The sequence below is a fragment of the Labeo rohita genome, chromosome 7 (assembly GCF_022985175.1).
Source record: "Labeo rohita strain BAU-BD-2019 chromosome 7, IGBB_LRoh.1.0, whole genome shotgun sequence".
Lineage (NCBI taxonomy): Eukaryota > Metazoa > Chordata > Actinopteri > Cypriniformes > Cyprinidae > Labeo > Labeo rohita.
Window position 1 is genome coordinate 8,793,362 of NC_066875.1, and position 11,630 is coordinate 8,804,991.

Genomic DNA, 11,630 nt, shown 5'->3' on the forward strand with positions numbered 1-11,630 from the left:
GTGCGATCATAAAGAGTGTCACAGAACAGAAAACGATTATTAACGTAGACTTTCAGTTTGATACGAATAAAACTTTGGGTCCTGAGCGCTGTAGTTACACTGAGAGAAGGCAGCTGAGTTTCTTAACACGACAGTGGGCACCTTGATTTGGGCTATTATACCGCCCCCTACCAATACTTAACCAATACACATCTCCAGACCCTTTTACCCCGTCTTTCCACCCCCGATACCCACAACACTAGCAGCCTGCCCCCTGCACCCCCACCCTAGCCTGCCCCCCACCGAATCTCCTTGGTCACTCGTCACCCGGCATAGGACCTCCTATTTCCATACTGCTAAAGGAAGGAGCCCGAACTCGAGAGAAGATAGTTCTTTAAGATTGATCCTACGCCCTGAGCAGACAGCCTCTCGCACTCCCCTCGCGCTCTCTCACAGGCTCGCTGCTGCTTTGATCTTCCCTTAACAACAGTCACGTCATAGGGGAGTTTTGTCAAGCGGAGCTGCAGCGAGAGTTTTAGAGGGTTCAGCAGAGGCAGCAAAGCATCCACGGGACCAGTGTCCGACACGAGATCCAGCTTTCTTACTTTTTGTCAACCTCGGGCACCACTGAAGACATGGAACACCAGTTGTTTTGCTGTGAAGTGGATACCATTAGAAGAGCTTACCAAGATAGCAACCTGTTGAATGACCGAGTTTTACAGACAATGCTCAAAGCAGAGGAAAACTATCTTCCGTCACCAAATTATTTCAAGTGTGTTCAGAAAGAAATTGTGCCTAAAATGAGGAAAATCGTCGCCACATGGATGCTCGAGGTTTGTTTTGGAGAATAGTTGTCTTTTTTTGTACTAGCTACACAAGTTCGCCTCATGATGGTTCTGCTCTTGCTCTTTGGACCCCAAGAACTGTTTAATAAATGTAAATATGTTTAAATGTAACTTGAGCTCTTCAGCATTGTTATCCATCCCAGAACTATCACACGGAAATATGCTGTCCGATTATTACTGGTGTTTTTTGCGTAAAAAATGTTTTATTAAGAAAGTAATATTAATCCTAGAGCTGGGACGTTTTCCGTGGTTTCTGCTATCGCATTTTTATTTAATTCGCTTATTTTCCCCCATTCATATGTTTCGTTTCTTATTAATCTAAAGAAAATATAAATGAATTTAGATTTTATTTCAATTTTATACCAATGTACACGTATGCATTCTCACTCGTGCCAGTAGCCTATTATACGCCATCTTTGTTGTCGTTTGCTTAAGTTTTTTATATCTCTAAATTCTAAAATGGAAACATTATTGACATCGCTTGCGTAAAGGCGCTTACTAGTTGTCCTTTAAATCACATGTATAATTTAAACCTCATTTTTGCAAGAAAACGTAATATTTATGTCTTAAAAGTTTTGTTTCAGTTTGCCATACACCTCCTGCACGACGGTCTAAAAATATAATATTTTTTCTATTTCTAAACTGAACATCGCGTTATAAACGGTCGGATTATATTCCCCGTCGATTGATTTGGATTTACAGATGTTTAACGTTAGATTTAATGCTGTGGAATAATTTATATTAATTTTTGAAACACCCGCTTTTCCTAAATGTCGCATGCTCGTCTTTGTATGTTGGGGCTTTAGAATTCAATTCATTTCGCATTGTTTTTGTCATTGAATTCGAAAGATTTTGCTTTCATCAAATAAAGCATGCGTAACCCTACATTTACATGTGTTTTAAGTCGAGCGAAACAATTTTCGCATATTTTTAAATATTTTTTGAAAAGATGACGAACTAGAAAATTGTTTCCTGAACCTAGCTTGGACGCCACCTTTTTGCTTCGGAAAGCAACGACCGCTAGCATCAGCAGCAAATTGCAATACTATTTATACTTTGTCCAATACTTTAAATTTGTGTTAGCGAACCGATTAAGTACTCTTTTTAGCATTCGCACAAGTCTCTTTTCTAATTTAACCCTTTGCAGTGCAAATGCACGACTCAGCAGATGCTAAGCACGTGGGGTAACTCCATAAGATCAAAGCATAGCAAATATATATATATATATATTTTCGCTTCGTTTATTTAATTCATGTTCACCAAAATATTAATTTTCTTCGATTCTTATCGCATGTTAAGTGGGGGAGGCAGCCAATTAAACGAGATCTTTATTTTCTTAAATGTACTTTCTTTTCTTTAAAGGTCTGTGAAGAACAGAAATGCGAAGAGGAAGTTTTTCCGTTGGCTATGAACTACCTGGACAGATTTTTATCTGTGGAGCCCACCAAAAAGACCAGGCTACAGCTGTTAGGAGCAACTTGTATGTTTTTGGCCTCTAAGATGAAAGAGACTGTGCCACTAACAGCAGAGAAGCTGTGCATATACACGGACAACTCCGTCCGTCCCAGCGAATTATTGGTAATTATTCAACACTTCATAATTATACAGCTTGATATTGTTTCCTTATATTACTTGACTTAAATCAATTAAAGTCATACAAGTACTGTAATTTAGCTCTGAGGTGTGTGCGTGAAAGTTTTGGATTAAAAATCTTAACCGGATAATTGGATTGCTCTGCAAATGTAAAGCCGCCCCTCAGATGTAAATATAAACGCACATGTTACAAACTTTTTAGTGCTTTTCATGTGTCCGTTAATTAAATGTAGGCCTTGCTCGACTGTGCAATTAATCGACATCTCCATCTAGCGGTCAAAGAGTGTAAAATCGTATATGGAAAATGCGCCTTTATGTAAACTTGGGCCTTTTTATATCTCCCTCGCAGCAAATGGAACTGCTGGCGTTAAATAAACTGAAGTGGGATCTGGCCTCAGTGACACCACATGATTTCATCGAACACTTCCTCGCCAAACTGCCTATACATCAGAGCTCCAAGCAGATACTGCGCAAGCACGCCCAGACGTTTGTGGCCCTCTGTGCAACAGGTATGTTTTACTGTTTGTGTTCAGCTCATTTTTATTCATATTGCTGACCAAGCAAATGTTTTGAGCGCTTTTTTATGAACATGCACTGAAGAACCTCCCCTAACCTCACCCAGTACTTTGCTATCAGGCGGGCTTCTTTATTGCAATGGAAAGAGCCATCTCGCTTGTCCTAATTCCTCACTCGCAGTTATTGTAAACCAGTGTGAGGCTCTGCAAGAGAGAGGAAGTCTGTTTCCTTTTGTGGTGATTGCTGTGACTGCACCACGGCTCCTGAGAAGCCCTGCCTGCTTCACGACACCACTGCTATGCACGCAGCGCCTGTGAACCAAAAAGAGGAAGCTGTTTTTTGACATTTTTCTTGTGAAAAGGGCTTTGTAACCTGATATTTTCCCATGTCTAGACATCTTGATGTCCAGGTCTCTTTGAGTGAGAGCATGTTAGGCTGCAAATCCACCTTTTTTTTTTTTTGTCGCGCAACCTACAGCAGTCAGTTTATCACCTGCCAGAATAAGCCAGTAATGCTTCAGGAAGGAACTACTCCTGTATATTCCCCACTCTTTTTGTCCCTCCATTTACATGGTGGGTATCACCGCAGCTCGCTCCCCTTTTATGTTTATGACCTGCATTTCTTTGGGAAGTAGCCTGGGATCTCAGCCAGGGAGAGTGTGGTTGGACGGACACTGGGAAGGGGGTGGGCACTGGTGAATGAAATGAATGGGCTGGGGTGAAGGCTCCCGTGCCTTTATGCTCAATTTGTCTTGACAATTGCCCTCTCGTCTCTGAGCTAGCAATGCTAGATGACTTCCTATAAGAAAGGCAGTTGTATTTCTCTGTTCACCATGTGTGGGCGAAGCACAAAGTGAGAATGTTAGGGAAAGAGGCGGCATTGATTTATAAGCTCCGCTTATTGTCCGTGTGAGGGTCCGTTCAGGTTATGAACGCATCGGAGCCATCCTAAGGGCTCATGTAATATCTTGAAAACCCGAAGATTTCTATGAACTTTTTTAGCGTTAACGGCTACGCACAGAGGCATGATTTATGGGACGTTTTGGGAATGAGAGGGCTGCAGTAGGGGGTAGCTGGCTCAGGACCTACAGCAAAGTCCTCTGCCTCCCCCCAAAGGCTTTGAGCCCTGCCGCAGAATGGTGTTGGGCCCCAAATGTCACGGACTGTCCCCTACCAACCCTGCTCTCATTATAGTTTAGTCATGCTATGCTTCATTATGAGCTCAGTCGCAACCCGAGCTTCTTATCCAATATTGCCCATTTTAATGACTCTGACTCTGTGTGAGTTCTAACCAGGATCTGTTTGTTGTTTTCAGACGTCAACTTCATCGCAAGCCCTCCATCCATGATTGCGGCCGGCAGCGTTGCCGCAGCAGTGCAGGGGCTGTACCTGAAAAGTAGCGACAGCTGCCTCTCGTCCCAGAACCTCACCAACTTCCTCTCACAAGTCATCAGAAGTGACCCTGTAAGTGTTCTACTGTCTGTATACCATTCCATGTCGCTTTCCGTCGTCATTGTTGCTAATCTCCCTACTTCTCTTCAAAAGGACTGTCTGCGGTCATGTCAGGAACAGATCGAGTCCCTGCTGGAATCTAGTCTCAGACAAGCTCAGCAGCACAACATCTCCACAGAGACCAAAAGAGTGGAGGAGGACGTGGACCTCTCTTGCACTCCCACAGACGTCAGAGACATTAATATCTGAACGGATCGCTATTCATCTTGTGTGCGATGAATCTCTTCGTCTTTCTGTTGGGTATGGGCTTTAGCCAAAGGCTTCATGGGACAAATGGAAAACGGGCTCCCACCTGCACCCCACCATCCGACCAATACCTCGACAACTTGCCCCTCAGCGCACCCTAACTGTTGACCGCTGAGCGGCATTCCCTGTGGTTTTGACGATTGGGCTATCGCTGGCCAGGACCCCCAGTGGAGGACAGGGAATGAATGGAAATCTCAATCCTGTCCTTTGGCCCCCCTCTACGTCCTAAGTCAAAAATATAACAAGCGAAAAATGGTCTAGGCTATCTAGGATTTTAAAATTGTACAAAGGACAACAGAGTAGTTGTGACTTGGCCCGACGCGTCGCGAAAAAGACAACGCTGGGTATTTTTATTTTGGGTGTGTCGAAACTATTTTTGAAAGAGAAGAGACATTATGTGTATGTTCGATTTCTTTCTCTCATAGATAGTACCTTGTTACACTTGCTATGAGCGCTCCCTGCTTTTTCTGCAGTCTAGCCATGTAAATATATCCCCGCTTGCTATGCCTTTAGTCACTTTATTATAATTCCTAGACAGATTCCCTAACAAGATTCTCTTCTCTTCCAAAATGGTTTATGTAACCTTAGTATATTTTTTACGCATGTATTTTTGTTATGATCTAGAAGGCTGTGGATTGCCAGGGACTGAGGTTCTAACTTGAGGCCAGACGGAAACATTTCTTCGAATCGTTGCCTTCACTGCCATTAACGTAAATCGTCGTCACTGCCATGACACAATAAGCTTATGTTGTACCTGCTCCCCGGCTAAGCTCGCAGTGCAGTCCACAGTCTGCTTTTTGTGTAGATTCATGTATTATCTAAAACCATTCCATTTAAAAAAGAAAAAAAGCACTTTCAGTCCGTCGTTTAAGGCTGACTTTTAGACTAAAAAGAGAGAAAGAAATCCACAGTTGTTAAAACAATGGGGGGAAGACATGGAATGGAGGAAGGGTTGACGGAGCAGGTCTCTTTATCTATGGTGATAATGGTCTGTTAGAGAGAAAGGAGAAGAGGGGGACATTGAGAGGATATTTGCTCTTGTAGCTCCTGCCAGAACAGACGGATGCCTGGGAAAGCTTAAGGCGCGATCCCGCAGAACGCACGTAGAGCGCTAGAAACACTACGACGTCAAAGCAAAGATTAAGAACTATTTATTTTTTTCAGTTCCCCTCTCAAGGCCAGTATGCACGAACGCCCAAGTGTACCTATGTCTGAAGTATGTATAATGACCCGCTAGTTGCTAACTCGTGACACCATAGTTAAAGTATTTTTTCCGAGTTGATGTACTCTGGTCTAGTTATTGTTAAAACAAAAGTTGTGGCTTCAAGTAGATTTTGCACAAACCCAGAGATGTCAGCTTGTCTTGTGGATCTCTGGAAGGGGAGGAGGAAGATGAGGAGGAGAGATGTTAGAGATGGCAGAGGGAGGCAAAAAAGGGTGATGGCTGGACATCAAAGAGTTAAAGCAGAACTGAGACGTTTGTACCGTGAGGAATAAATTAAGAGGAGAACCTGGGAGAAGACACTCCTCATATTTAGCTGCTATGGAGGGATTTCCAGCAAGTATGAAACTTTCAAATGGAAAACAACAAAAAAGAAAAAGACATGCTTCTTTCTCTTGTCTTGTTTTGCTGCTATTTTTGGTTTTGTTTATATGAAATGTCAATACAATGCCATGTAATAGGTTTTAATTTTCTCATAGAAAATTATGATATTATTGACAACTTTGGTTTTTTTGGTAGTTTTTTTTTTTTTTTTTTTTTTTTTTTAATGTGATCAATTTTTGTTAATGTGATTTCTACGCTATGCTATTCCCAAAACAAAGAAACAAACAAAAAAAGACAAAAAAACAAAAAACAACAAAAAAGCAGATGAAAAAATAGTCAAATGTTCCTGTTATACCCACAATACCTCAAACTACAGTCGTGATTTAGCATTGATTTAGTCTGGGATTTTTCTTTAGTGCTATTTTATGTTATGTTATTTTATTTTATTTTATTTTATTTTATTTTATTTTATTTTATTGTTTTTCGGTTTATACCGTGCCTGTTAGTCCTGTTGTAAAATGCAAATGAACATGTTAATCATCATCCTACTGGGTCCTGATGCGAGCGAGTAGAAAGCACATTGAATGGAATTGGTGCCATAAACTCTTTTGAGTTTTTTTAGCTGTTTCATTAAAGGAGACTATATACCCACTTAAGCCTCTTCTAGCCCATCTTGATGAGTTTATAAGGCTTTTATTTGAAAAATGACACAGTTTGTGACTGCCATGTGTACTTACAAAGCCATAGTTTTGTCTTGTAGTAATTTAACACGGTGCAGATTTTCATGTATGAGTGGCTGCCTGTCTTGTTCTGAGTACAAGAGACCTGGCATGTCCACATCAAGTCGTTGTCTTAATAAATGCGACGCAGCTACAATCAGCAGTGATGTCTCCCTTCATCTTTTTTTTTTTTTTTTTGTGCATAAACCCATCAAATTTGTATCCTTGTAAGGATCCATATTTTCAGTACTCATGGGATTCTTTACTTATTTGTTTGTTGGTTGGTTAGGTTCACTCCCTTTAGTCTTTGACATGGTGCTGCTATATGTTTGCATTGAGTCTAGAAATGATTTGCTGAAAGAGATGCGGCGATAAGCTAGGAAAGACGGGAGAGGTGATCCAGGACCCAGGGGACACAGATATATTATCCTCTGTAGTATCAGGAATCTATTTTACCTCAAGGTGGAAACGGAAATTCAACCGAATGATGAAAACTAGCATGTATACCGGTGCGATTCACAAACACACACCAAGAGACTGTCATGCAATCGAGGAAAAGAGACTGCAGAGGTCCTGAGCTTTTCTCTTGAATGTGTTTAGGGGAAACTGAGAAATGACTGACTGCATCCCATCTACACACGATAAAAGCTTGGCCTTATGTCTCAATTCTGTTGTAAACAAACCTGTAGTGTCTTTTAGTTCAATATGACATTCATTCCCAAGGATCAAAATGTGTTGATCCTGAAATACAATGTCATGGTTTGATTTTTGTTTTTTATTGTTCACAAACCGGTCACTGGTCTGAAATGCACAATCTTGCTGACCCATCTTAGACATGAGGTTAACTAGAATAAAACTTGAGCTTCAAAAACCACTTGTCTTGTGTGATTTGTATTTGTATTGTGCTTGCAAACCTGTAAAAGATGATATTTTGAATAAATATCTGTTTTTGTGTCAATACAATTACATACTTCCAATGTCTATGTTGTTATTTTCTTAGACTAATGAGCTAATAATCGTCTATATTAAAAATGTGCGGGGGGAAAACATACACATCTTCGAACAGTAAGATTTTTAATGTTTTTTAAAGAAGTCTCTTTGCATTGATTTGATCCAAAATACAGCAAAAACAGTAACATTTTGGAATATTTTTACTACTTAACAGTTTTCTATTTGAATATATTTTAAAATGGAATTTATTCCTGAGATTTTAAAGCTGAATTTTGAATTTTTAAAAAAACTTTTGACTGGTAGTGTATAAAATTGAAAGCTTAAAATATGAAAAATTGCTTCATAATGACGTCTTTGTGTTACATGCCTCTAAGAAAAGAGCAGCTGAAAACAGGTTGTTCTTGTTTTTACTTCAAATTTTTCACTAAATATTAATTATTCAGGAAATTGAAGAGATGTCTGATGTGTACAGCTAAAACAGACTCTAAAATTAAACAACATTTTCAGAGGAAGTGAATGTTGAACCTTGCTGAGGTGAGAAAGGATTGGTCTGTTGAGTAAATAAACGCTGTTCTCTCATGTATCAAGCAGGTGATACCCTTCTTTTATTGTCAAAGTATTATCTGGCATCCCCAACAGACAGTCTTTGATGTTCTGTTTTGAAACACACTGCAGACAGGCCAGCAGGCATCAGTCAGGAGACTGCAAAAAAGAAAGAACTCTGACTATTTCACGCACCTTCGCTACTGACTGAGGTTTGAGATAATACTGTGTCTTTGGCTTTTGCCATCTCAGTGTCTGCGGTTTCAGAGGAAGGAGCAACATTGCTCCCCTCATACACACTGTTCCAAAGGCTAAAGTGCTACCTTTCGAAGGTTTGCCTTTCCAAGATCTGATATGCAAAAAACTGAATATCCGAAAGTGCATAGCATAGGTGATGCAGGTCTTGATAGTTGAAGTTAAATGACTTCTGTGGTCAGTGTTACAACTTTTCATACTGAGGGATGATTCACCAACTATCACCATTCCACTTTTGAGCAAGACATTTAACTTTAAGATGTTCAATTGAGTACTGCAACAAACAAGTAGTGTGCTTTGGATCAAAGTAGACTTTTCATGTATGAAGATGATGCAGAATTCCTACAGTGGTGCCAAAAAGTACTGAAAACCTATTTACCAATGTATGAATGTCATTGCATTCAGGAACAAAATAAACCGGTTGGAAACAAATTAATCAAAAGATTTGTAAGAACTAACTTTTCTTTTTAACCAACCATAACCAACTGGTGCCAAGGTGATTTTATGTGTCAAATACGGCTCCTGGAGGGCCAAGGTCTTTGAGAATTTTGCTGCGACCTCAATTATACGCACACAAACCAGCTAATCTAGGTCTTACTACAAACTTCTACTCAGCTAGACTGGAGCTGAACAGTGGCTGAATTCAAAACCACATACTAGCATAAAAAATCTTAAGTTTATGCATTTGGCAGATACTTTTATCTAACAGTTTTACCAACTTACACTGAATTCAATTTTATTAGTCCTTGCATTCCTTGGGACCTGAAGGCATCACCTTGGCACGACTAGTGCCATGCTCTGTTGTTTGAGCAATAGGAAAGCTTACAATCAGTATTTTTTGCCATATCTTTATTTGGCTGAAATTATAGTAGTATGCTAGTCTGAATTCAGACTTTATTCAAGTTCTCCCCAAGCTCACTCAGGTGTCCTATAGCAGAATAACCACAGGTGTAGTTCATCATATTAAATGGATAGTTCACTCAAAAAATAAAACGCTGTCATTAATTACTCACCCTCATGTCGTTCCAAACCCATTAGACCTTCATATATCTTTGGAACACAAATTAAGATCATTCTGAGAACTCTCTGACTCTTCGTAGACAGCAAGGTTCCTACCGCATTCAAGGTCCAGAAAGGTACCATAACCATCGACAAAATATTCCATGTGACATCAGTGGTTCAATTGTAATTTTATGAAGGTACAAGAATACTTTTTGCGTGCAAAGAAAACCATTAAGGGTACCACAACGTATGCATGTGCTGCTGATGTAGAAGACACATGCGCTGCACCTTGTTTACTGGCAAAGGAACGCACACGCATGCATTGTAGTACTCTTGTTAATGGTGGTAGATTTATTTGTTAGATTTTTTTGTTTTTAATAAAGTTATTTTTGTTTTCTTACTACAAAGTATTCTCGTAGCTTCATAAAAGTATGATTGAACCATTGATGGCACATGGACCATTTAAACGATGTCCTTACTATGTTTCTGTGCCTTGACCGTGGTAGGACCCATGCTGTCTGTGGAGGGTCAGAAAGCTCTCGGATTTCATCAAAGTATCTTAATTTGTGTTTTCAAGATGAAAAGATCTTACGGGTTTGGAATGACATGAGGGTGAGTTATTAATTTTATTTTTGAGTGAACAAACCCTTTACCTATGAACATGTTTGACAGCCACTATGGCTGTATCCAAAATCGCATACTCTCTAAGTAATAAGTAACTACTTATTCCATAGTAGGCCGTTATAAAAGTATATTCCATGTAGTATAAATATGTATGAATGTAATCCAAACTTACTACATTCATGATGTTGTCAATGTCATGTGACCTTCCAGGGTCAGTTGCATCACTTTACTGTCACTTACAAATTTTGTCCCATGGCCTGATGGGTTAGTAGAGTATCCATTAGATGCACAATTTAGAATCTCGCCGGAAACAGAAGGTCATCTAGAGACTCTTTCCCTACTGTTTTATAGTTAGTTTAGTAGGGCAGTATGCGATTTCAGTGTTGAATATTTTTTATTATATTATTATTATATATTATTATTATATTGTTTAATAATCTGATACTTTACAAATTCCTTTATGTGAAATATTTTCCTTGAAAAGTGTGCTTATGCTGTCTTTCTTTACAATGAATGTCATGGTTCGATTGATCTAACAAGATGTCATTTCTACACAGCTTAGGTCTTAAGTTGTGAATTAAGAATGTGAATCATTTTACCAAAATAAGAGGGATCATACAAAATGCATGTTATAGAAGCTAGAAGAAGATATTTAACTATAGAAGCTACAAAGATACTTACATGTTTCCCAGAAGACAAAACAAGTTAAATTTAACCTGATCTTTAAATGAAAAAAGTTTTCACATTTGAACCTTCGGTAACAGTTGCATATGAGTCCCTCAGTTGTCCTCAGTGTGAAAAGACGGATCTCAAAATCATACAGTCATTGTTGGAAAGGGTTCAAATACACAAAAATGCACAAAAACAGCAGGCAGTTTAACTGTTCAGGACAAACAAGTGACTCATGAACAACAATCACTAAACAACAACAACAAAACACAGCTGTGGATCATTTAGGTAACAACACAGTATTGAGAATGAAGCGTATGTAGACTTTCGAACAAGGTCATTTTTATAAATTCAGCTATTATTTTCTCTTGTTGACTATGTGTAAACATCTTTATGTGAAATATCTTATTCAGGTCAGTTCTACAAAAAATACATTTAGTATGATCCCTCTTATTTTGGTAAAATAATTATAATTTCCTCAACTGTATAAAGTATGGCTTAAAGGGATAGATCATTGAAAAATGAAATTTCTGTCAACATTTACTTGCACTCAAGTCTTGTTCCAAACTAGTATGAACTTTATTTCTTCTGCAGAACACAAAAGACGGTTTTTAAAAAAATAGTTATTGTT

General features: G+C 39.1%; 1 protein-coding gene across 1 annotated transcript; it reads left to right on the top strand.

The window, feature by feature from the left end:
* The first annotated feature begins 355 nt into the window (after positions 1–355).
* ccnd1 (cyclin D1) lies at positions 356–7,829 on the top strand. Its single transcript, XM_051115612.1, has 5 exons — positions 356–812; positions 2,187–2,402; positions 2,767–2,926; positions 4,248–4,396; positions 4,478–7,829. The coding sequence occupies exons 1-5, from the start codon at positions 615–617 to the stop codon at positions 4,631–4,633; spliced, it is 879 nt and encodes a 292-aa protein (XP_050971569.1). The 5' UTR covers positions 356–614; the 3' UTR covers positions 4,634–7,829.
* Positions 7,830–11,630: the final 3,801 nt, after the last annotated feature.